At 33.8% G+C, this 27,595-nt stretch overlaps 1 protein-coding gene across 4 annotated transcripts in view; it reads right to left on the bottom strand.

Moving 5' to 3' along the window:
* MTDH (metadherin) overlaps window positions 1-27,595 on the bottom strand; it is a 63,935-nt gene that overhangs the window by 29,578 nt on the left and 6,762 nt on the right. For all 4 annotated transcript variants that reach the window (XM_081266856.1, XM_081266858.1, XM_081266857.1 and 1 more), the window contains exons 2-5: window positions 19,582-19,683; window positions 3,707-3,791; window positions 2,539-2,715; window positions 1,057-1,122 (exon numbers count right to left, since the gene is read on the bottom strand). In XM_081266856.1, the coding sequence (XP_081122982.1) occupies window positions 1,057-1,122; window positions 2,539-2,715; window positions 3,707-3,791; window positions 19,582-19,683 (430 nt within the window). The remainder of the gene's footprint in view (window positions 1-1,056; window positions 1,123-2,538; window positions 2,716-3,706; window positions 3,792-19,581; window positions 19,684-27,595) is intronic.

Below are 27,595 nucleotides of genomic sequence, written 5' to 3'. Positions count from 1 at the left end.
TAGTCACCACACACCTCTTTCAATGGCAGAATTACTGCCTCAAAGGAAGTACAACAAAGTGAACAGGAAAATGACATATATTCTAGTATACTCAAAATACTCACCCAACTCATATGAAGACTTCTCCCTAGTTAGATATTATTTCCTTAAACTATTCTATACACTATATATAGGCAGCAATTCTAAAAACCCTGGCTTCACATTAAAATCAACTAATATTTTTCTTAAAAATAGGCTTTGGAGCTTCAGCCCAGACAAATTAAAAATCAGAATGTCTTGGGGTGAGGCCCAGGTATTTTAAGTATGCATGGAAACACACACAGGCGATTGTGAATATATAAGGACATGTTTCTTTTTATGTACATGTAAGTATGTGCACATTTTTTTTTTAGGCTTCCTAGATGACTGTAATATGTAGCCAAGATTGAGACTCATGGGCATGAAGGAAGGTGACAGTGATTAAGAACAAGCCTAAAATGAAAAAGGTGCTTTTTTCACTTACAAATTTATGTTTTATTACAACTTTTGTTTCGCATCATGTACCGCTCTACTTAATCGAATCATCACCATGAATGAGTAAATAAATGTATTTTATGTTTGTGATATTCTGAGTACCTTACAGTCCATTTATTGTGATATATTAGATACTATCAAAGAGGTAGTTAAAAATAATAACTAAGGCTTTTTTACTTAATATCTGAGGTAAAGTTTTTATTTCACATGACTATATTATATTCACATTCAACAAAAATCCTTCTCTACTGGTTTAAGCAATGCAAGCAAGAAACAAAATTGCATATAAATGATTACTAAAAGAATGTTTCTATGTATGGGGACGGCAGAAAGCTAAAACATACCAAATGCTGTTAGAAGTGGGAGTAATTTTTCTTTTTATCTATTTTCCAAAATCTCTGGATTATGTTACTTTATTAATTAAAAAAATCATTTTAAATCCTTTTATTTTCCTTCTGCATCACTTGTGTGAAGAAAAAAGACATGTATATAAGTTTCTATTTTGACGGGCCTTCAATTTAATTTACATGTAATTTCTCTCACCCTGAAGTGTAGAATCTCCTTTTCCAGACTTAAAGTTGCTAACTTGAACATTTAGATGAGAATCACCTGGTTGAAATAGAAATAAAATTTATTTAACACTAAAGGCCACTGTGCACGTTAAGTTAGGAGTAATATACAAATTAATTTTTACTTATTATCTATAATAAATTGTTTCTTCAAGTGCCAGATTCTTACACAGGAAAAAAGTAAATTTACAACATATTTCACATGTTCATAAGTAACTGATTTTCTAATTACCATATCCTTAGTCAACTAAAATACCAATAAAGAAAATTTTCCAAGCATAAATAGGGTTTGCTATTTTGCAATAGTAATCTAGATTATTTTAAGAAGGAACTGCAGAATTGGCCTCCAAAATTGGATTCAACTTTGCCACCTCTCAAATACCAGTTGCCTTTTCAACAATCCTAGAAACAAACACATCAAGTTCTTAAGAACTTTACCAGTATTAGGGACTAGAACTTAGGAAATAAGGCAAAAGGTGAGAATGCAAGTTTTAAAACAAAATTACCATTTCTCTGTCACTAAAAAGCATAATGATCATAACGTATCAAAACAAAAACAAAAATACAATCCAGCATGAAACGGAATTGTGTGAGAAAGGAAGGCACAAGTACAAGACGGTGAAAAGGGCTACCAACTGAATTACTAAAGCACAGCTAACATGTGATAGTGAAAATGAGTAAGTAGAATTAAGTCACTGCTATATTGTGGCAATAAATTCCAACAAGTTACCAAGCAGAAAAGTAAAAAAGAGTAATAAGGCTAAGAAAGTGATCTGGAAACAACTGAGTGATGGTAAGATGAGAGGTCATTAACAAAAAGACAAGAGTGAGTTAAGTCAATGTTTTGAAGCAAATTGAACAGTATCACTTTGCAGACTGGCGTGTCTGGTGTAAAATGATGGCAATGTAAAGTGCTACCAAGAAGCCATCAATATTGATAGTTTGAACACTTGAAATACTTGGAAGATCATAAGCTTAATAACCTTTCAAGTTCTGCTTTACCAAACATCTCTGGTACTCTCAAAAAGCTAGGGTGATAAGAAATCCAGATAGAACCTGCACTAACCAGAACATGCCTGTTTTATCTTGGAATGAAAGCACCCAACATGCATAACGGTGATAAATAATTCCATTTAATAAATGTTTTATCTACTGTTAAGAAATGAGGTGCAAGAGTTGGGGCAAAGCAATACATATGAAGAAAAGGAGCAACATCATTTTCTCATGTGACTCAAGGCAGAAAGGCAAATTTTAACAAGCCATTCACTGGGCAATATGTAAAAAATAATACTGATGGTATTAGGTAAACCAATACATGGTTCATAATATTCTCATGAAGAAGGGTATATCAGCACAATGACATTAGCAATTCAAAATAGATTTCGACATAATATTTTGTAAATCTGATTTAAAGGAGTTTGATTTGATGTACCACTCTTATGTTCCACTAATATACCTTTATTCTTCTTGGAACCAACAGGAAATGATGCAGTTGTAAGTTGATCGGTGGTAACTGTGATGGTATTTTCTATCCCAGGGATAGTTGAATCCAATGAACCAGAATCAGGCAGCACCTTATCACGTTTACGCTGTTGTCGTTTCTCTCTGTGACTAATTTTAGTTTCCCAGGCTCCTGACATAGCCCCAGAAAAAAAATGTTATTCAGTAAGGGGAAAACAAAAAAAGGTGTAGTTTTGAGGAAAAAATGGGGTGGGGCACACAAGGTATCATGATAAATATATATATTAAACTAAAAACCCAGAGTGTTGATTTTATTAATTTATCCTAAGAATTTATTCTAAGCTTATTGTTATAGGCAACAAACTATTATTATGTATTCTAGCATTTTTCTTAATCAAATATGTCATCTATAGAAAAAGTGATACAAATAAGTCATCATGTTATCTTTTTATTTTGCTGGGTAGAAGTGATAGGAATGATATATATATATATATATAAAATCACTAATAAACAGGTTTATTAGGTAATGATGATAAATGGCTTATTCAAGAATTTTACCAATAAAGGAAATTATCCAAGCATAAATAGGGTTTGCTATTTTGCAATAATAATCCAGATTATTTTAAGTAGGAACTGCAGAATTGGCCTCCAAAATTGGATTCAACTTTGCCACCTCTCAAATACCAATTGCCATTTCAACAATCCTAGAAACAAACACATCAAGTTCTTAAGAAGAACTTAACCAGTATTTGGGACTAGAACTTAGGAAATAAGGCAAAAGGTGAGAATGCATGTTTTAAAACAAAATTACATCCCTGCCAGGGATGGTATATTTAAAAACAATGGGGGAAATCCCCAAAACCATACTTTTAGGAAACAAAGACAAGATGAATGGCTTTTCAGTTTGTTCAAAATACTGAGGTAGACCTAAATTTCAAGGTAGTTTCATTTAGGAAAAGCACTATTGAATTCTCAAATAATTTAGAAAACAAATTGTTTCCTACCAGTGTCATAGATCTGAATTTGAAAAACTATAGTAATTAAAAAGAAGAGCTAGATACAAGACTAACTAAAACAAATGAAGCTTTTACATGATACACTTGGGTTAAAAAAAAAAAAAGGATTTAAAAAAATTTCTACAGTGCTTTCCCTTGCTCAAATACCTTCATCAACTTCCTTTCCATCATGGCGTGAACTGTTTTGCACTGCTTTAGCATCTGACTTTGATTTCTTCTTATTTTTCTTTGACTGAAAGTAAAATAGAACGTAACTTATTATTTTGTTATGTTTTTGAAAAGGTAGTAGTCAGTAAAATACATAATGAAATGTATGATGCTGACACTAAAAATTTTAATGAGTTTGATTTAAAAAACATAACATATTAACTGGCAATAATATGAAGTTACCATTTATTGAGTGGTTTCTAAGTGCTAAGTACTTTGCACTTATTTTCTTATTTATTGCTTTAAAAAAATCACTGGAAAAGGCATTATCTCATTTTAAAGATAAGAAAATGGAGACTTAGAGAAATATTTGTTAAATATTTAATAGGCAGTACTGGGTCACATTAAATTAGTAAGTTAAGTTGTAATTAGAAACTAGTTCTGTCTGGCTCCAAGGCTGTGCTCATAGACATGTTACAAATAAGGTGCTGTAATATGCCGCTTTCAGGGCAATAAAATTAAAACCCATTGCCTGTGTTCACAAGGAAAATGATGAGACAACTAATGGTTTTTGGATTGCATAAAGCACATTGCTGATAAACCCTACGTACAACAAATAAATTAATCAATTGTATAATGCAAGTAACATTTTGTTTCTTTCTTTTTTGGGGGGTGAGTGGGTACCAGGGATTGAACTCAGGGTCACTCAACCACTGAGCCACACCCTCAGCCCTATTTTATATCTTATTAGAGACAGGCTCTCACCGAGTTGCTTAGCATCTCACCATTGCTGAGACTGGCTTTGAACTCCCAATCCTCATGTCTCAGACTCCTGAGCTACTGGGATTATACCATACCCAGCCACAAGTAATAATTTGTTACCTTCAAAGCAATGTGAAAATACTGAAGACTTATATATAGATGTTTAACAATTCAATGAAGATAAAATACCTACATGATACAAGATATGGACATTTGGGAATGGCCTTTCTGTTAAATTATAGTCTCCTCTCAAAAGCTGGCCAAAAATTCCATAAAGCCATGATTTCTACACTTAGATAAGTACTTACAGAAAAGAATTAACATGCATTGAAGTTTTTATATATACTTTGTACTCACTTATTTAGCTATGTATTAATATTGGCCATATATATTATTGTGGACCATCTAAAGTCTCAAACTAAATAAGAGATTGTATCTAAATGATAAGCCTTTTGTATGAGTAAGCAATTTCAGCTAAGCACTTTTCGTATCAATAAACAACTTGAAAATACAGTTAGTCCTCCATATCTTCGGGGAAAATGCACCTGTACTGAACATGTATACCTTTTTTTCTTGTCACTATTCCCGGAATATTAGAGTAGAAAAACTATTCATAGGCTGGAGATGCGGATCAGTGTTACAGCACTTGCCTAGCATGCACAAATCCTGGGTTTGACCCCTGGCCCCATCGCCCCCCCCAAAAAAATTAAGCCAGGTGTGGTGTCTCACACCTATAATCCCAGAGTCTTAGGAAGCTGAGGCAGGAGGATCACAAGTTTGAGGCTAGGCTTAGCAACTTAATGAGACTCTGTCTCAAAATAAAAAATAAAAATTGGGGATAGAGCTCAGTGATAAAATACCCCTGGGTTCAATCCCTAATACAAAAAAGAAAAAAAAAATCTATTTACACAGTGTTTACATTATATTAAATATTACAATTAATCTAGACATCATTTAAAGTATATTAGAGAATGTGTATAAGGTACATAGCAAGTATAATGCCATTTTACAGTATAAGAGATTTGGGTATTGCAAATTTTGGTATCTGCATGGTCTCCTGGAAATACCCCACAGACACCAATGGACAACTGTGACACAAGCTTTTAAAAGTGATTAAAAAACTATTTGTAATAAGGGAGTATATAAAAAACTATTTCTGAAAGTTTTTTTTTGTTCTCATAACTGATTTTCATGTTTCATTGCATGTTCTCATTATCATCAACATGTATCATGTTTAATATACTGCTTTATTATATAAACCAAACCAGGATTTTTAAAAGTTGAGGTATTGTCCACACACAATAATATTGACCCTTTAAAAATACCAATTCAGCTGTTTCATTATATTCAAAATAGCATAACTATTACCATTATCTTCTTAGACCATTATTAACACTCCCTACTCTCCTATTCCCCCCCCCCCCCGCACCCTCTAATCTGCTTTTTATCTCTGTCTCTATTATAACCAAAAGATAACATAGTGAACATTTGTCAACTACAGTCTAGAGTGGAGCAGCAAATTTGTTTTCTAAAGCATCAAATAGTATTTTAGGCTTAATGGGACCATCTGGTTTTGTAGTAACCACACAACTAACTTTTGTAGCATAAAAGCAAGTATACACAATATACAAATATACAATATACAAAATGAAGTGAATGGTACTAAATTCCAATACAACTATTTACAAAAACAGTCCTCTGGTTGGAATTGGGGAGCCAGAGTTTGCTATTTGTAGTCTAGAGCAGAGCCGTCCAATAGAAACATAATGCAAGCCACATACATAGTTCAATGTTTTATAGTAAACACATTTCGAAAAACTTAAAATAGGTGACATTAATTTTAATAATATATAAATACTATTATTTGACCACATAATCAATATAAAAAACTATCAATAAAAAATGATAATATAGGCCGGGCACGGTGGCGCACATCTGTAATCCCGGCCATTCAGGTAGGCTGAGACCGGAGGATTGAGAGTTGAAAGCCAACCTCAGCAAAAGCAAGGTGCTAAGCAACTCAGTGAGACCCTGTCTCTAAATAAAATACAAAACAGTGTTGGGGGTGGCTCAGTGGTCAAGTGCCTCTGAGTTCAATCCCTGGTTACCCTCCCAAAATAAGACAATATAAAAATAAGATAAATTAAATCTAAAGATAAAGATAAGGGGATTGAGACCATTAAGAAATTACACAAAATGTCTAAGTAATTACGTGGGAATACCAGGAAAGGTTCAGTTCTGACTCCAGACCCTACCCTTGCAAACACTCTGCTATTCTCCCTACATGTAACTAAAAATGCAAATTTAAACATGCATTAACTACATGGCTTTGGGTTAAGTCATAATAAATCCTTTCCTCCAACTGTCACACTGGACAAACACTTCTACTAACCTCAGATATAATTTTCTTTTAAGAATTAAAAAAAAAAACTTGAAAAAAGATTACTAACTAAAAGCATACATAAATAAAAATTTTAAAAAGAGGGAAACTATGAAAAAATGATAGAAATTACAGTCATAAATATATCCAGATCTGTCACTAAACATCTGTAGAAAAAGATTATCATCTTGGATGAGACATAAATATTGTTGAAATTTACTATTACTTCGAAAAGTAACTACCAAAAAAAATAAGGCACATTCAGATGAGACTTAATATTACATTATGAAAAGTTTTAAGGTAAATATATAATACATATACCTACTCGACCCAGCCATTTTACTGAAGTGAATGTCTTGTTTCTAAGCAGTTCCACTTCAGTTAAATCTTCTGAAGAAAATCTGCAGCACTAAGTTATGGGTTCCTTGTTACTTTACTTTCTTTCCCCCCATTTGTTTTCAGGCTCTGACAAGAAGCTGGGTAGATTATTAAAACTATCCTTCACCAAATAACTTGACAGCACAAAGATCTAATTTAAAAATGGATAAACGATTAGAATAGACATTTCTCAGAAGAAGATATACAAATGGCCAAGAAGTATATGAAGAAATGCTCCTTATCACTAATCATCAGGGAAATACAGATGAAAACCACAATGAAATTGTACCTCACTCCAGTTAAATGGCTATTATCAAAAGACAAAAAATAACAAATGCTGGTAAGGCTGTAGAGAAAGGGGAAATCTTATGTACTGTTGGCAGAAATGTAAATTAGTATAGCCATTATGGAAAACTGTACAGATGTTCCTCAAAAAAACTGAAAACAGTAATCCCACCACTGTGTGTGTATGTCCAAAGGAAATGAAATCATTGTGTCAAAAGAGATATTTGCAATCCCCTCTTTATTGAAGCACCATTCATAATACCCAAGAAATGTAATCAACAAATAGATAAAAAAATCTGGTAGTATCTATAGTGGAATATTATTCAAAAAGGATGAAATCCTGCAATTCATGGCAACATTGATGGAAGTGTAAGACATTATGTTAAATAGGCTAGGCAAATACTGTATACTCTCACTCATTTGTGGAAGCTTAAAAAAGCTGGTTACACAAGTAGAAAGTAGAAAAGAGGTTGCTAAAGGTAGGAAGGATAGGGGGAAGTGAGGGAGACAGAGTGGATAATAGGTACCAAAACACAGAGTCAGAGGATAGAGTTCAGATGTTCTATAGCACAGTAGTTCACAATAATTAAATACACATTTCAAAATAACTATAGGAAAAGGGTATGAAGGTTCCCAATGCACAAAAATGATAATATCTGAAGAGATGAAAATGCTAATTATCTGGATTTGATCATTACAAATTGTACATATGTTACATTATAATATGGTATCCCATAAGTACAAATATTATGTCAATTAAAATTTAAAAAACAAGCCTTTCTTCATGGTCTTCATGTTATTAACATTTATGAAATGTTTACTATGTGCCAGACATTGTTTTAGGAGCTAAATATTTAGAACTGAATAAATGTCTACTTATGGCAACTGTGCTAATTATCTAATAACAAAGACATGTAATTGTTATGAGGAGAAATTCTCATCAAGGGTTTCCTTCCTAATGGTTACCTCCAAGATATCTACACCAATCCAATTAATTTTCTTTCCTAATTTTGAAAACAACTACAGGTATGTCCTATCACCTATAAAGTCTTAACTTATAAATTACTTATATGACATGTAAGGTCTCCTACAAATTAATTTCAACCTCTTTTACTCATATATGCATCTATTTGTTTTCTATATGACTGACCATCTCTTATATCATTTCCTGCTTTGCCTAGGTTGCATGACTTTGGACTTACTTTTTCTTGGAATGAAATGCTAGCCAGAGAGCTAGGGTGGATTTATCTTTGTATGAACCTTCAATCATCTGCTACCCTGCTGATTCTCAGTGCATGAAATGATCTTCATTATATCTTTTGTCCCAGTTCAAGTTGTACTCCATTTACTTTATCTCTGTCAAGTTTTCTCATTCCTTTTCCCTAAATACAAAAAGTCTGGTACTTATAAACATTTAAAATTGCCACAAATTCAGTCATTTGTCCCAAACTTCCATGTGATATTTCCAGTACTGCTTTAAATTTCTGTATGTGAAAGCATTCAATTTTTTAAATAAAATTTTCTAAATAAATATGATCTTCTGGAAAGCAAGAGAGTAAGAGGTATACTTCATTACATTCACAACAGAATCTCTACTTTGTCTGAATGCTTCATGATCAGCACTGATATACAAGATGAAGAAATTTGTTCTTAAGGAAGTCTGTCTACCATTAGAAATCATCAGGGACTCACATGTTGCATGAAGCAAACTACCTTTAATCAAAAACTCCCAACATTTCTTGAAACATATATCATTTAATAAATCATAAATGACTCTAAAAATCTGTGTATACAGCAAATCTTTTTTACTGGCTTCCTCTCATTTCATATATATGGTTCAAGTATTATAAAAATTTATATTATACTAATCCATTAAAAAGAAATGTGGCCAGGTATGGTGGTGTACACCTGTAATCCCAGCAGTTCAGGAGGCTGAGGCAGGAGGATTGTGTGTTCAAAGCCAGTCTCAGCAATGGTGAGGCGCTAAGCAATTCGGTGAGACCCTGTCTCTAAATAAATATAAAATAAGGCTGGGGGTGTGGCCCAGTGGTCAAGTGTCCCTGAGTTCAATCCCTGGTATTAATAAAAAAAATAATAAAAAGGTGTTTTTTTATATGTTAAATATGTATATACATGCATGATCACGTATATGTATGTACCCACAAACACACCAAACTCCTAAAATAACAATGAGTTAAACAGACAATGAATGTATATTTACATAATACATATTTGGTGGCTGGGGACTTACTACGAAAAACTTTGATAAATGATCCACTATTGCTACTTTCTAAAACTTGTAAAGAATATACACAAAATAAAATGGATTGGTAATTCCTTAGAAATCAGAATGAATTTGAAGTAAAACTAGAAAATTAAAAAATCTCATTAGAAGGAGTTATCCAAAATATGCCAACAGGCAGCACTGGTACTCAGCTGAGAATACATGTCTGGGACATACTTAACTCACTTAAATACTTGAGGGGGTCTGCCATATACAAAGGTCTGCTATAGCAATGGGTTAGATAAGCTAGCTGCTTGCTGTTTTTTTTTTTGGTGGGGTGGGGGCGGGTAATACTGGAGATTGAACTCAGGGGTACTTAACCATGAGTCACATCCCCAGTCCTTTATTATATTTTTTAAATATTTTTTTAGTTGTCAATGGATCTTTATTTACTTATATATGGTGCTGAGAATCAAACCCTGTACCTCATACATGCTAGGCAAGTGCTCTACCACTGAGCAATGACCCAAGCCCTCCCCAGTCTCTTTATACATATACTTTATTTATCCTGCTGAATTGCTTTTGGTCTTGCTAAATTGCTGGCTTTGAACTTGCAATCCTTCTCCTCAGCTTTACACATGTCAGACAGCAAGCGCTCTACCACTAAGCTACATCCTAGTCCACCTAGAAATTAAGCTAGTAAATTTTAATACCTCTCAACATTCACAAGTTCCCTCTGCAAATAAGAAGATTCTACACTTCGCGGGGTATTTTGAACAAATGGATTCACAAGAAAGACTTATTTTTTTTTCTTAAACTAGTTTATAGCTATCCCTTACATAGCTCTTTGTAATCAACCCATTTAATTGTTAAAATAACCCTAGAAGATGCTATTATCTCCACTATATGGATGAGAAAAGGGAGGCACAAATGATTACTAGTCAACCTAAAATCATATAACTAATGTTAGAGCTGGGATTAGATCTCAGATACTTGCACTCCAGAATCTGGGCTGTTAGGCTATTTTTCTGCTCCCAATGCTGTGAAGATATGAGGATTTTCACATCCAATAAAAAATAATTCTGAATAATAAAATCACATAATCATATAAAAATTTAAGAATATACTCTTCATTGGATGAGTTTCCCTCAAAACCCAGGTACCTTCTGACACTCTGTTAAACATTTCTTAACCCTGATGGAATGGATTAAGCCTAACCCTGCCTCCCCAAATACCTGCTAAATAGACAACAATTTGTCATAATAAAAAAGATCAATAGATTAAGAATACTTAATTTTTAGTAAAAAAAAAAATGTGAAGCTCAATTGTAAAAGTTGGTCTACTTTAGGGCTAGGAATGTAGCTTAGTGGAGCAGTGCTTACCTGGCATACATGAGATCCTGGGTTTGACTAGTCCCTTCAAAATTGGTCTACTTTATAATAGTATTTTGCTACAATGTAACCAATATTCTTCTTCATAGAATAAAAAGTGATTACCACCTTGTCCTTACTGAAATGTAAAGGTATGGTTTTTCAAACTGTCTACAACTTTATCTTCCTAACCCCCCAATTTTATTCATTTTATTTATTTATTTTTTTTGTTTTCCTGGTCAAAGCAGCCCCTCCATTAACATTTCTTTCTGTTCATGCATATTCAGAATACTGGGCTAATTTACTATTGTATATTTGTACATGCATATAATTTGACTAATTTCAACCCCGGTACTGCCCTTACCACTGCCCAACCCCCCAACCTCCTTTTTCTTCTCTTCTGGTCTCTCTTCTATTTTCATAGGATTCCCCCCCTTTCTCCCCTTCTTTCTTTCTAGCTTCTACACATTAAGAGAAAGCATATTATTTGTCTTTCTGAGCCTGGCTTATTTTGCTTAACATAATGCACTTCAGTTTCATTCATTTTCCTGCAAATGTCACAATTCTGTTTCTTATGACTGAATAAAATACCTTATGTATGTATAAGTGTGTGTTTATATGTTGTTTCAATAATTCAGCTACCGTGAACTGTACTGCTATAAACATGGGGATGTATGCATCTCTGAAGTATCCTAATTCTTTTGGATAGATATAATTTTTAGTTTTTGAGGAAAATGCATACTGATTTGGTTGTACTAATTTATACTTCCACCAACAGAAAAGGTTCATTTTCCCTGCATGTTGGTCAGCATTGTTATTTGCATTATTTTAAAAATTTTATTGGTACATCATAATTATATATAGCAGTGGGAATCATTGTTTATATTTATTCAGGCACACAATGTTATTGTACTCTTTTTTAATTTTTAAATACTTATTTTTCAGTTTTTGTCGGACACAACATCTTTATTTTATTTGTATGTGGTGCTGAGGATTGAACCCAGTGCTCCACGCATGCCAGGCAAGCGTGCTACCACTTGAGCCACATCCCCAGCCCTTTATTGTATTCTTGATGATTGCCATTCTGACTAGAATGAAGCGGACTTTCAGTGCAGTTTTTATTTGAATTCCCTGATGGCTTGAGAAGTTGAACATCTTTTCATACAATTCTTGGCCATCTGTATTCTTCTTTTGAGGGGTAGTTCATTCACCCATAAGTAAACAGGTTTTTTTTCTTTTTTCTGGTATTGAGTTTTTTGAGTTCTTTTTTCTCACATTTAAAAAAATTACAAATAGATCTTTGTGAACAGCTTTTATTATTAGTTGCTCACAAAAATAAATAAATCCATGTTGTAATGCTAGAAACATTTGTATTTTTCTCTTCCCAGACAATGTATTTGCTCTGCTACTAATTTGTTTACATCATCAGCAATTTTTTTTTATGTTGCATCCAACTGTATGTGCTGATGAAGGATTATGTTTACTTTTTTGACACATTGTTTTCTGCTAATTTTACCAGGCAGAAAGAACAAATGTTTCCCCAAGAAACCTTAAGAGAGGCATCTAAGCATCTGTAATATTTAGTAAAATCTGTCAGATAGAATATAAGTAAACATTTCTAAAAGAGCTATAAATGTTATCTTCACATTCTGAATGCTTAGAACTTTTGCTAAATGGGATAGTTTCAGAATATCATTAGCTAATATTTCAAGGCACGGTATAATTGTGCCTTAAGGAAAGTAGCAACTACCTCTGTTTTTATGGAGCAAAAAGAAGGCATAGATGATAATATGTGGCTGTCTTCCAATAAAATTATTTACAAAAACAGCCAGAGAACCAGATTTGGACATAATTTGTGAAGTCCTGTTTTTTTGTTTGTTTTTACTTTTTTATATCTTTATTTTATTTATTTTTATGTGATGCTGAAGATCAAACCCAGTGCCTCACTTGTGCTAAGCAAGCACTCTACCACTGAGCCCCAGCCCCAGCCTATGAAGTCCTGGTTTTAAATTATCATTTCTAAGATGTATTATGGAAGGTAAAATACTAATGAATATAAGCCTCTGAGCATACAGATACTCAGTTTTGTGAAGAGTAGCTCTAGCTGACACTTGTTTCAAAGTATGCTGCCTCACAATTATTTTGGTTTTAGCTTTCTAGACTCCTGGAGCAACAATTCTTCAAATTCTTGGTCACAGTCCAGTTTTTTAGACTCTTAAAATGTACCGAGAATGTAGAGAGCCTTTGATTTGTGGACTGTGTTTATCATATCATAAATTTAAGCTAAGAAATTACTTAGACACATTAATGTATTTCAAAATAATCAGTTATGTATTATGCAAATATAACCATAAAAATGTAAGCGATATTTTCTAAAACAAAATCTGGCTATGTGCACTCACATATACGTACACACACACACTTTTTCTGTAGTGCTGGGTTTGAACCCAGGACCTCGGGCATGCTAGGCAACCACCATACCACAGAGCTATATCTACAGACAACATATAGTATACAACTGGAGAACGGAGGAGTATGTTAGTATTTTCAGATAATAGTGAGTATTCTTCCTTGATATCACACCAAGATTAGTGGTAGCCAGGACAGGGAATGAGTGGGATAGAGGGAAAATGGCGACTGACTGCTAATGGGCATAGATTTCTTTTTTCAAGTAAGGAAAATGTTCTAAAATTATATTGTAATGGTTATATAACTCTGTAAATATTTTTAAATTGTACACTTAAGTGAATTTTATGATACATCTCAAAATAAAGCTGTTTAACAAAAAAGAAAGAAAACCAAGGTAGCTGGAGTTGAGAAAGGGTAAGAAGCAGGGGATTAGACTGGTGTCACAAGCAGAGCATTTAAGTCAAGTTTAAGACTGGAGTGTTTCCTAAGAGCACTGAGAAGGCATAAAGAGTTTTAAAATAAGGGAAGGAAAAAAATATCACATCAAAAGTAGTTATTAAAAGTTATTCCAACCTGGAATCTAAAACTGCATCAATGCACTTTTCATGCTGTACCATATTTATATCCATTGGTCCATCTTGCACTTTGAATATTTTATGCATGATTTTGTAACAGGCAAGCATTGATCAATTGGAAAATATTGATTCACTGAATGATGCAGATCTTCCAAAATGTTAAAGACACTCCATTATATGTGTGTGTGTGTATATATATATGCATATATATTTTTTAAATATGGAATGCTTCACGAATTTGTGTGTCGTCCTTGTGCAGGAGCCATGCTAATCTTCTCTGTACCATTCCAATTTTAGTATATGCACTGCTGAAAAGAGTACTGTACTCTTCATTTTTAAGTCACATTTGTACTTTCTGATGTCATCAGAAATTCTTTAAGTACTGAGAAGTTGTCAAGATCATGGCAGCAGATATAAGTCTTCCAAATTTCTATTTTCACTCAGAAACAGATAATTTTATAATTTGCAACAAATATTTATCTGTTCTTCTCCTTGAAGTGACATGATAACTGTTTTTTATTTTGAAGAAAATGTATGCAAATACCCAAGTCTGCATATCCAGGGCTACTAATCATTCTTTCAAGTATAAATGGAGTAACATGAAATAAGTGTTAATTCAATTTACAACTCACTGTACAGTGTTTTTGCTTAAGATAATCACTGTCCTTCAGTATGTATCATATTCCATACGTATATTCTACTTTATCATACAGAATAGTTAAAAACCATGTATTTAATGATCAAGATTTAATAAAATTAATCAGTTTCTTGTTTTCTTGGTAAAGCACTATCTTTTTTGGCGGGGGTGGGGGTTATAGGGGATTGAACTCAGGGGTACTTGACCACTGAGCCACACCCCAGGACCTATTTTGATTTCTTCTTTTTGGGTAATGGGGATTGAACTCTGGGGCACTCAATCACTGAGTCACATCCCCAGCCCTATTTTGTTTTTTATTTAAAGAGAGGGCCTCACTGAGTTCCATCATATTTTGCTGAGGCTGGCTTTGAATTCACAATCCTCCTGTCTCATTCTCCTGAGCTACTGAGATTCCAGGCATGGGCAACCATGCCCAGATGGTGGCTTTTACTTAAGGTCTCTGAAAATCCAACTAGCTTTGGGCTGGGGTTATGGCTCAATGATAGAGCGCTTTTGCACATTCAAGGCCCTGGATTCGATCCTCAGCACCACATAAAAATAAATAAATAAATAAATAAATAAATAAATAAATAAATAAATAAAGTTATATATGTAAAAAGCTTCACGTGAAAATAATATTCTTAAAAAAAAATGCAACTAGCAGGGGCTAGGGTTGTAGTTGAAGGCTTGCCTTGCATGCGTGAGGCACTAAGTTCAATTTTCAGCACCACATAAAAAAAAATATAGTGTGTGCATCTATGGCTAAAAAATATTTTAAATAAGTGTAACTAGCAATTTTCTTCTCTCTTTTAAAATTGTGAATAAATGGCAGTAAAGAATAAAATGATATAATGACATTTGACTATTGGTAGTTTAGTACCACTGCCTTGATTCAGAGTAAAGAGTTGGTTTTATCTGTTATTCCTTTTGTACCCATTAGTGTAAGTCATCAACACAGTAAATACTATCTTAATTACTATGAAAATAATTCTGTCTTCAAGAATCCAACGAAAGGGTTACTGGGACCCCTTTCCAGGGATTCACTGAGAACTAGTACTGCATTAGAGAAACTGAAAAAGCATTACTTACTAGATCTTGGGCAACTCCCTATCCATACTGTGGTTTGAATGGAGGGGTACGAGCACTCTACCACTAAGGCCTTTGTATTTTTAAATTTTGAGATAGGATTTTGCTAAGTTGCCAAAGCTGGTCTCAAACTTTTTCTTCTTCTTCTTCTTTTTTTTTTTTGTACCAGGGATTGAATTTAGAGGCACTTAACCACTGAGCCACATCCCCAGCCCTATTTTTTGTATTTTACTTAGAGACAGGGTCTCATTGAGTTGCTTAGAGCCTCACCTTTGCTGAGGCTGGCTTTGAATTTGCAATCCTCCAGTCTCAAGACTCCCAAGCTGTTGGGATTACAGGCATGCACCACTGTGCCCAGGTGGTCTCAAACTTCTATCCTCCTGCCTCAGCCTTCCAAGTAGCTGGGATTACAGATATGTACCACCATATCTGGCTGATTTTGGGCAATTTGCTAAACTCTTTTTATTGAGCTGTATGGGGAAAAAAATGATGTCATTTTCCTTCAGAGTTGTTCATCAGAATTAAGGGATGTTAAACTATTTTGTACATTGTATAGCATCATAAAAATGTAGCATCTAATTAATAATGCAAGATATTAGGATTTCAGTGGATACTGACTTCATGTTAAACAACCTTGTAGTAACCAAATTTTATACATTTTTCTTTCTTCTTATTTTTTTAAAAATTATGCCAATGCCGACTATATTGAAAGTTGTCATGGTGGGGTAGTGGAAAAGTTTTCAATTAGCAATAATTGTGCCTCAGATGGACTTCGTTGGATTCAATACTGCCACTGCACAAAGCTAATTTTATACATTTTGCTTCTGCTGTTTTTCTTACTAGCCATATTTATACTTCTACCTTAATTCAGACTCTTATAATCAATCACACATGCAACACTGACTCAATAATCATAAATATTGCTGCCAGCAATATTTATGATATCTAAGTTTTTATTATAACCTCAACCCACCCTGACCTGTCAAGCTTTTCCTGTGTGTCTGAATATGCTCAATTGGTTTATCTGAATAAAATCTAATTGAGCTCCCCTTGTTTCTTTCCTTCTAAAATTGGCCTCCTCACATCTACTTACTGAAATCCTATCCAATCCTTAATAAAAATCCAAATAAGTCCATCTTTTCTGGCTATCCAAGGAAAATAACCTTTCTTCTCTGAATATCTAGCACTTAATGTGGTATGTTATCAGATATCTTCCTTTTGTTTGCCTTTCTTACCAAACTGAAATGTCTCTGAGGGTAAGAGCATCTTATATTTCTCCTTATTCCTCTAAGCATCTACCAGCCCAATGCATTCTGCCTGGCTAATGAATTTGTGTGACCTTTACCAGAAACTAGCATCAATGAGGCACTTACCTTCATATTCAAATAAAGACTTTGAAAACAATGATAGCTTAATCTGCTTTATAGACTTAAGCTCTTTACCTCTTGTCATATATAGTTTCTGAACAAAGTTTTATCTAGACTTACTAAAATGACAAGGGAAGGTAATAAACAACATAGTTTAACATGAAATTTTTGCCAGGCATGGTGGCGCATGCCTGTAATCCCAGCGGCTCAGGAGGCTGAGGCAGGAGGATCATGTGTTCAAAGCCAGCCTCAGCAAAAGTGAGGTGCTTTTATTTAGAGAACCTGTCTCTAAATAAAATACAAAACAGGGCTGTGGACGTGTCTCAGTGGTTGAGTGACCATGAGTTCAATCCCCAGTACCAAAAAAAAAAAAAAGCCACTTTTACTCTCTGGGCAAATATCGTTACTTTTCAAAGTGCCCAAGATGTGGCTCTGAGAGGAAAATGAAGATATGGTAATATATATATTAAAGTGTATAAGTAAACCTAAAATGTTTCTTTATAAGGAATGGTAATAAATCTAAATAACAGCAACTAAAAGGCAGTACTTTTAGGTGATACAAAGAACAAGTTTTGGCATTAGAACAAGCTGAGTTCAAATCCTAGTACAAAAATTGTATGAAAATACAAAGGTGATCAGGCTTTGAAGTCCTTATCTGTAAATGGCACTGTTACTATCTGTCTAGAAGTTTTTATGAGGATTAGATAGGACAGTAGAAATACAGACATTGAACTTAAGATGGGCCTGGGTTAGAACTGATCACCTTTCATAGTTTAGGTAATTAAGTCTCAGGTTTCTCATTTGTAAAATAGGTTTGAATCCATCTCTTCAGTGTTGTTGTGAGAATAAATAATGAATATAAATCATTAAAAATGTCTATAAAGTCTTAAAAGTGCATCTATTAAGTGCTCAATAAATTGTCCTCACGAGATATATAGGTAAATATATTCATACATATATACACATCTCACTTTGCATAATTCTGGCTGTATTACACTTTATAAATGTCCACTATTATAATTACTTCCTAACATAAATTTCAGAATGATAATTATAAACTTTGAACTGAATTTTACATCCTGTCACATCTAATTGGTATATAATTAATCAGAGATTAATGATAGCTCATTAATTATTCCAATTATAAAATTTTCAGGACAAATCAGGGAGGAGAAACAGAATTAAATAGAAATACTTACTAATAGAAAGCCTAAGAACAAGAAAATAATGGGGGGATGTACATCTATACTAGGCACATGAACTATTTACTCTGTAAACACACAATCTGTTGTTATACTTTTATTTGTTAAAGCAAGTAATTTATTATTCATTTTTCTGCCCAAAGCAAAGTCAGACATAAATTTAATTATTTCCCATAACCATCCTTTTATTTCAAGCCATTCCACCTACAGCTGTCTTGGCTCTATACCAATTTCACTGGGTTACAGTGGGAGAACTGATCTCACCAATTCTTCAAAGACATTCTGAAACTGCAAGCATTAAGGAACTATAGGAACAATTTTGTACTACTATTCCATGGGGCTGGAGCTGCTGCATGCTAGCTTCTTAAAACCACTTACCTCTCTGCAGTTGTCACCACTCCCCCAAATGGGTAATGCATGGTTAAAAAAGACAGGTGGGTGGAGTAGTGGCCATTCAATGTACAAAAAGAAATTCAACAAGTCTCCCTCATAGCAGAAGGAATAATGTTAAGAGCTTCTTGTTTATTTTGCCGAATTCCAAACCAGATAAGTCAAGTAAATTTGGGCCAGTTCTAAAACCAGCAACTGAAAAATAAGATTTCAGGCAGGTAACATTTATGGGGTATTACATTTCTATTTTGGAAAACTTCACATCCAAAACAATGTGTTCATCCAAACCTTTTAATAACTTATTTTCCTAAGCAACGAACACTTGGTTAAATAAAACCAAACTGTCTAATAAAGGAGACAATTAGGTTTCCACCATGACAGAAATCTATTTTAACACTTAATACCACTGGACAAGTCTCCTAAGTATTTACAAGTACATTATCAACAAAGGAAACACAACTCTATTTTTGAATAAGGGATAATATATAAATATGGATCTTACTCATACAAAAGGTGTTCAAGTCATGAATTATATAAATTATGTTTGATATAATGAATATTTACTAATACCGGCAATATTTAAAATATTTAGTGACACATCTTCTCTTTAAAAAAACAAACAAAAAAATAATAATAATGATAAAATAACCCAACAAACTTTCACCATCCATCCACTATGATTAATTCAGATTTACAGAGTTTCCTTAAATTGAAGATATACATAAAATCTTGCGAAACAGGAAAGCATCATTTTCATGTAACTGTCTTTATTAAAACCTTACATCTAATTTCATACGCTCCCAAACTTACCTTTTCATTTTTCTTGTCTGTCTCTGGTTGCTGCTTTGTTGTTACATTTCTAGGAGTTCGTACAATTTCATCCTCAGCCACTTCCACAGTTCGACCATTTGGCTGCATAGGCAACGAGAAAACATCATGTATCAAACTGGTTGGCAGATCAAACCAAAGACTTAGGAAATAATGTTATCAATGAATACTACAATCAAAATATGGTCCCCTACCTAAATTAACAAGGTTGCTTTATATAGCAACATTATTGAAGACTTGATGGATCACTGTCCCTAATAACAGTCTTATATAACTATAATGAATTATAAACAAAATTATATACCAAAAATTTTCTGATCTCACTCAGGTATCAGCCCCTTCAAACAACAAAATAGAGGCACTGAAAAAATCTAAACTACATTTGTACCATAACCACCAGTTAGTCATGTAATCAAAACATCTGAGCCTTATTTCTATTTCTATAAAATGACACGTTTGAGCTACTAAAAAGTCACCCCCCCCCATACTGCGGACTGAACCCCAGGGTACTTTACCACTGAACTAAGTATCTCCTCCACCCCCCACAGGGTCTAAGTTTCTTAGAGCCTAAGTTGCTGAGTCTGGCATCAAACTTTGCAATCCTCCTGCCTCAGCCTCTTGAGTCACTGAGATTACAGGTATGTGTCACCATGCTCAGCTCACAAAGCTTTTTAAAAGGCCAGAGAAAATATTTTAGGCTTTGTAGGCCATACAGACTCCACTTCAACAGAGTTCATTAACTCTTCCACTGTAGCACAAAAACAGCCTCAGATGATATATAAAGGAATGTTAGACAATCTCTAATATTACCTCTAATTATATAATTTAATGGCTCTACTGTTTTGGGATTAAGCAGACTTACCAATTCATTGCCAAAGGCTACCTCAGCTTTCCTAACATTCCTAAAATCATAAATAGCACTTAGAGGTATTCATGAGTAGAATAATGTCTGTGATGTCCAAATCCAGCTTTTTTTTTTCTTTTCAGATAAATATTTCTGAGCCCCATCAACGGAAATGCATATAGATTGATAAGTCTGAAGAATGGAGCCAAGGTATACTTCTTTCTGAATCCTATCACTTCTTGTCACTTGTACATTCCCCTCATATTCAACAATATAGTAAATCAACACACTAGTTTTAAAGGTTTTACTTCCAGGGGCTGAGGTTGTGGCTCAGCAATAGAGGGCTCTCCTAGCATGTGTGAGACCCTGGATTCAATCCTCAGCACTACATAAAAATAAATAAATAAAGGTATTGTGTCCAACTACAATAAGTTTATTATAGAAACTAATATTTACATTAAAAAATAAATATTTTTTTTAAAAAGCTTTACTTCCAGTTCTTGAATTAAAAAAAAATTAATTGTAGATGGACACAGTATTTTCATTTATTTTTTTAAAATGTGGTGTTGAGAATTGAACCCAGTGCTTCATACATGCTAGGCAAGAGCTCTACCACTGAGCCATAAACCCAGCCCACAGAATAGAATTTGCTAGAATGCCTATCATTATAACACAGCTACACTCAAGAAAACAGTATGAATGTTCTAAGTTTCTATAATGTGATTTTTATCTGGATTTGTTAAAAAAAAATCATGGATGTGGTTGTAGAAAAGAGACCGTTTATATTTTGAAACTCAATTTATAGGCTTTCCAAAGATTAGTGGCATAAAAACCAAAACAAAAGCTGTCTTTTAGGTGATTAAATTCCTAATGAATCAAAATTTAATCTGCCGGGTCTTAAGCAACTTGTTAAGTCAGACTGCTAATACCACAATCAGATTTCCTCACTCTTGATTTGGTTTTCTTTCTTTTGTTTTGCTTTGCCACTTTAATGTTGCCTCCTCTAATCTTTCTTTCTGTATCTGTGTTTATCCACAGAGTGGAGAGAGAGAGTGCGCATGAAGAAAAGGGATAAGAAACCTTAGTAAGGCAGGTGAACTTATGGATGGATCTGTATCAGGAATTTAAAGCTGTTTAATTCTACTTTCCAATATCACCATATTACTTGTCTAGTCTCATGTGCTGTTTTTTTTTTTTTTCCTTTTCTATTCAGTAGAGGTAGGGTCTTACAGTGTTGCCTAGGCTGACCTCAAACAACTCATGCCTCAGTCTCCTAAGCAGCTGGGACTATAGGTGTACACTGTCACACCCAGCTATCAGGCTATTCTTAGTTTATGCTATCCTCTCTAGCCAAACTTTTCTGATATCCTGTGGTTAGCCTCACCTAAGTAAGTCTTAAACTAATTGAATGATTTTGCGGCTACAATTCCACAGCTTCTTATCTCTTCAACTAACAACTCACAAGGGTTACATCTGCAAAACTTCGTTTTATTAATCCCTTCAGGAAACTGTCATGGACAGTTATATACCATCTCTATTTAACTCATGTAAATGACTAGTAAGTCATTTAAATTTATTTATTAAAGGCTAAGTGATAAAAAAAAATCAAGTGGTCAAAGATGTCTTTAAAACTTATACTATATATTTGAGACCAGCTGTAAACATTGTTGATGGAGTCTCCTAAATAAAAGATGAAGCAATCTTTCCTTTCAAACAAATTCAAGTCTAAAGTCCTTAATCAGTGATCAACAGTGCTCTTACAATTGGGAACATTCAGCTTCCATTTCATAGACTCTGAAATGATCACCAAACTAGAGGTGTTCACATGCTCCTACAATATGCCAAGTTCAATTTTGTCTTGTCTTTGTAACATCAACCTATGTAATGTCTATGTCTGCAGCTAGACCAGTTTGGGTCTAACACTGGTCTGTAATAGAGAGAAAAACTGGTCTATTACAGACCTCTATTTTCCACCAACCCTGGGGATTTATATAGTTCTTACCACTACTGGGATTCCCAAAGCCATTAACAACCCTCCCACACACCTGATATTTTTAATTTTTAAAATTAAATACATTAAACAATAAGCTTCCTACCCCAGGACTAAAGCCCATAGAATTCTTGGATAGCAGGAACAAATAAACACTACAGTGGTTGTCCTATCAAATAGCAGCACCAATATATGTTCTGCCACTAGCTGTTCCAGAGAAATTAACCATATTTAAATTAGCAGACTTCTAAATCAGAGCATATTATATAGATCTACTCACATGAAAAGGAAATAATTGCAGACCAACACTTACCTAATGTGTCTGCCCCTGTGACTGTCAATATGCATTTTATAAAAAAAATATTGTTTTCTCTTATCCTGGAGCTTTATATTTATTTACTGGATTTCTACAGATTAGCAATTACATGGGCCTCTCTTTATGACCTAGTTTTAAATTCTCTGGAGAGCTTTAATGTGTTCCCCTCCAGAGTCAAAATTAATTTCATATGTAGTAAACAATCTGTATATTTAAACCAAAGAGGTCTTTTAAATTTTGTGAGAATCAACCAGTAATAGTAAAATGATAAAACCATTTCATTTATATGGATAAACTCCTTAGAGGCATCACAATATAACTTATTGTTATAACCCCTCAACTCCCTCCTTGGATTCTTTTTTCAAATGCATGCACAGAAGAACATATTTATTGTGTGTGTGCTAGCAGGGGTGGTAGTAAATCAGAACAAGAATATCTAGCTGAAAACCAGAATGGAATGGACAAGGGGGCCACAAAGCAGGAGAACTGTTTATTTTATTATTCCCATTTTCAAGGAAATAAAATTGTTCATGTTAATCAATCGATAGTTTATTAGTTCCATACAATTTCATAAATATTTAGTTAAGTAAGGGCTAGGGACTGTGGGAACAGGAACATATAAAAAAAATTTACCCTGAAGGAGTTTTAAGGTTCAGGATGACAAGGTATGTTTAATAATAGACTTTTACTTCATTTGAGACTTGTAAAACTGATTTTAAATTGCAAAAGAAATCTATATTGGAGGCAAGAATTTAAAAGGTTTAATATTAGACTTCTAAAATGAAATTATGTGGAACCCTATTTTCACTTAGTTAAGTAAATTTTTTTTCTAGTCACAAAATGTAAAGATCATAAATTACTTCTTAGGTTTAAAAATTAGAAGGGTAGCCTACCAACTACCCCCAACACCAAAAAAAAAAGAAAAAAAAAAAAAGGAATATGAAAAGACCAGGGGTTTTAGAATTGGACAAACCCGGGATCAAGGCCTCACATTTATGGTTAATCACTGTGATTTTAAGCATTTCCCTTGACTTAATCCTTGATTTCAACATTTAGTAAATATGAGATGTACTTGACTTACAGATTCTCACCAAATGAGAGCCCATGTGAAAGCATACTTGCTCAAGAAATAGTTTCTTTCCTTCTAATATCTTTTATTCTGCAAAACTATAATGGTCCACATCCTCTAACCTCATGTTCAAGTATTAAGGTCACTTTTATACTAGTAAGTTCAAAATAAATGTTAAGTCCTGGTGGTCAAAAGGGCATGGATATGCACCTGTCAGGCCCAATGCTGCAGAAACAAATTCTTTTGGTAAGTTAATAGACTACAAATGATAAGAAACTATCTTTTCAGAGGCTGAAAATAGTTTAGGCTTGTTCTATAGACAGCACTGTTATCTTTTAAAAACAGTGCTTAGAGTCTGTTGCAGTGGTACGTACCTATAATCCCAGTGGCTTGGGTCGCTGAAGTAGTAGAGTCCCAAGTCTGAGGGCAGCCTCAGCAACTTAGCAAGGCCTTAAACAACTTAGTAAACAACTTAGTAAAACCCCACCTCAAACAAACAAACAAACAAGCAAACAAATAGGGCTACAGATGTATTTCAGTGGTAAAATCACCCAGTACAGGGTTCAATCCCCCAGTACTCCAAAACAACAATAACAGCAACAACAACAAACCATTGCTTATAGTTCTATTGTTTTCTAAAACAAAAAATCACAGACTATTCACTTGTGTTCATTCACCAAATATTCAATAAGCAAACAACGCAGTAGAGTAACATGTAAACCCTTAAAAAAGAAAAGCCATAATCTCTGCTCTCAAGAATCTTAGAACCCAGCAAGGGAAGACAAGTATACAATAAAACTACTAAAATACAAGACAAAAAGCACATTCCCCCCCCCCCCCTTCAAGAGTATGAGTTTGGGGGCTGTGGCTACAGCTCTGCGGTAGCACACTCGCCTGGCATGTGTGAGCACTGGGTCTATTCTCAGCACCACATATAAATAAGTAAAATAAAGGTGTATCAATAACTAATTTAAAAAATATTTTTAAATTAGTTATTGATACCTTTATTTTATATATATATATATATATATTTTTTTTTTTTTTAAAGAGTATGGGTTTTATAGGCAAGTTGCAAGACCAGGATTGAAATCCCAAATGTGTATCACTCTGGACAAGTTACTAATTTATTAGATTCTCAATTTGCTTAACTGAAAGTTATGCATATAGGAGGCAAAACTGTGTGTATGTTTGTGTGTGTAAAGCTTTGAATATACACATATTCAATACACACACATACACATATATAATATAATGCATACATATGTAATGTTCATCATAAAAAAGAAAAGGCAAGTCATTATGGAAATTCAGAATAGGCATCAGTACAAGGCTGACAAGTTAGACCATAATACAGCCTAATGAGTTGATACAAATTCCAGATAGAGTAATTTGTCATTTTGTTTGAAAATACAAATTATGTATTTTTCTTCCTGCCAAATGTTTTGCACATTATCAACTACATAAACTACAGTTTCAGACAGGTAATTTACCTACTATTTTAAAATTCAACCCCAATTTTAAACTTCTTAGAACTCAAAGAACAATCTTACAAATAGTATCTATAACTAAAATTTTTCTAAATCTTGTTATATATCCTGAGATATTTCATGTAGCAGTAAAGATCTATGTGTTCCCAAACAACTGGCCAAAAGTTCATATCTTTATGGAGATTCCCCACTATTCTTCTTATTAACAGTATCAGGAATGTTCAGGGCTACTTTTATGGGATGAGGAGATGAAAATATCTGTCATGTGACTGAATTATGTTAAGGATGATCTTTAAATAATGAAACCCAATCACTGATTTTTCAGTTTTACTCTGATGGGTACTGAGATGAGGACTACAGGTGACAGAGCAGACACATTAATGAGACACTTCTTTCTTAAATCCTGACAGATATATTCTAGATGGCCAGCATTCAGTGCAATAATTTGAAAACTACAAGGAGAGTTGGAAAGAAAATAGTAAGTTTTTAAACTGGTCAAATAAACACCAACTGCTCACTCAGATCCTTGATTTTGCTTGAATAATGATTAAAAAATACTTTAAAGGCTGCTCTACCTTGAGTAGTAGTATACTAATTAACAAAGCTAAAACACAATAAAAACAAGTGTTCAGAGAGTTTATTGCTGGTTTTGGTAGCTGAAGGTGAATAAAACTATTAAAAAGGTCTTTTATGTTAGGACTCTGATGGAATACAAAAGATAAAAAAGTTCTGTCATATAAGCCAATAGAGCTAAAATTCTGGAGCTTTTGTAAAGGTCATTATAATTGTCAGTGGAAACTTCTGATTACTCTAAAAGTAAAATTTAAAAGCAATAAAGTTATAACTCATTGGGTAAACTGGATTTGTTCTCTGAGTACAATTTAATATCCTGGAACATGGCATTAAAACCATAGAGGTATAGTGGAAATAACACAAAGTTCTTAGAGTAGAAATTAGGATACTGTTTTGCTTTTGAAACTCCTTTACTCTACATACTTTGAGTAAGTCACTAAATCTCTCTAAATATCAAGATTTCTCTTTGTGAAATCAGGAATATTTGCTTTACTCATCACTTGGAGATTCTTAACCAAATGATTATTCTTTAAGAATTAAAACAAAGAGGGATAGTGATTTAAAAATTAAAAAAAAACTATGCAAGTGATATAACTTACTTTTAATATTGCCAGCAAAAACCACTGTCGAAAAATAAAGAAAACCAACAATGCTACTGGGAATATAATAAAAGGCAAATTTATTTAGGTTAATAACAGATCACCCAATTAAACCATGAGCTGTCATTTCAGCCACTTCATTCAGCATTTAGTTCAACAAATAATTAACGAAGGCTTCATATGTCAGGCAATATTTGCCACTGGCTTACAATCTTGTCTAAGAATAGTCTAGGAAAAGACCTCAAGAAAGAAATGGGTAAATAAGTAAGTAAATAAGTTACAAACTGATAATTATGATTATCAGGAAAGGATTTTCTGGGAAGTTTTTATTTTTTGACATTCCCAAAGAATGAAGCCAGGGGTGCTCTACCACATAGCTAAATACTAAATACTTTTTCCAATTTTTTATTTTGAGACAGGGTCTCTCTAAATTGCTAAGGCTGGCCTCGGATTTGCAATCCTCCTGCCTTAGCCTCTTGAGTCACTAGGATTATAATTAGTACCATGAATTCTGGTACTGCTGGTCTTGGGTTCAATGTTAATGAATCAAGTTTATTAAACAAGCCAACTGGGAAGGTCATATTTAAAGGTGAGATCTAAAGGCTGATTAGGGTAGTGGGGAAAAGACGTTCCAGAAACATCAGTTCATGTAAAAGCAATCGACTGTCAAAGAGTCCAAAGAACTGAAAAAATATCACCATGGTCATAAATGAGAGGAAACTAACCCAATCAGCTTGATGGGGAGGTGGGAAACAGGTGCTGAGCTATGTTGGACAAGAAAAGAGGTTTTGATTTTGAGTACAAAAGCTACTCAAGTGATGGTTTTAGGCAAGACGGTGATTTGTTTTTATTTTTATTTTTTTTTAGAGAGAGAGAGAGAGAGAGAGAGAGAGAGAGAGAGAGAGAGAGAGAATTTTTTAATATTTATTTTTTAGTTCTCGGCAGACATAACATCTTTGTATGTAGTGCTGAGGATCGAACCCGGGCCACATCTTGAGCCACATCTCCAGCCCAAGTGATTTGTTTTTAAAAAGACTACTCTGTAGTACAGAGCTTGCCTCACATCTGGTTAGATCCTAGATTAGATCCTCAGCATTAAAAAAAAAGAGTTTTTGGTA

Source organism: Spermophilus citellus, assembly GCF_964194105.1.
Source record: "Spermophilus citellus genome assembly, chromosome: 14".
Taxonomy (NCBI): domain Eukaryota; kingdom Metazoa; phylum Chordata; class Mammalia; order Rodentia; family Sciuridae; genus Spermophilus; species Spermophilus citellus.
Note: the sequence above shows the minus strand (reverse complement) of the source record. Positions and strands in the feature narration are given on the sequence as shown.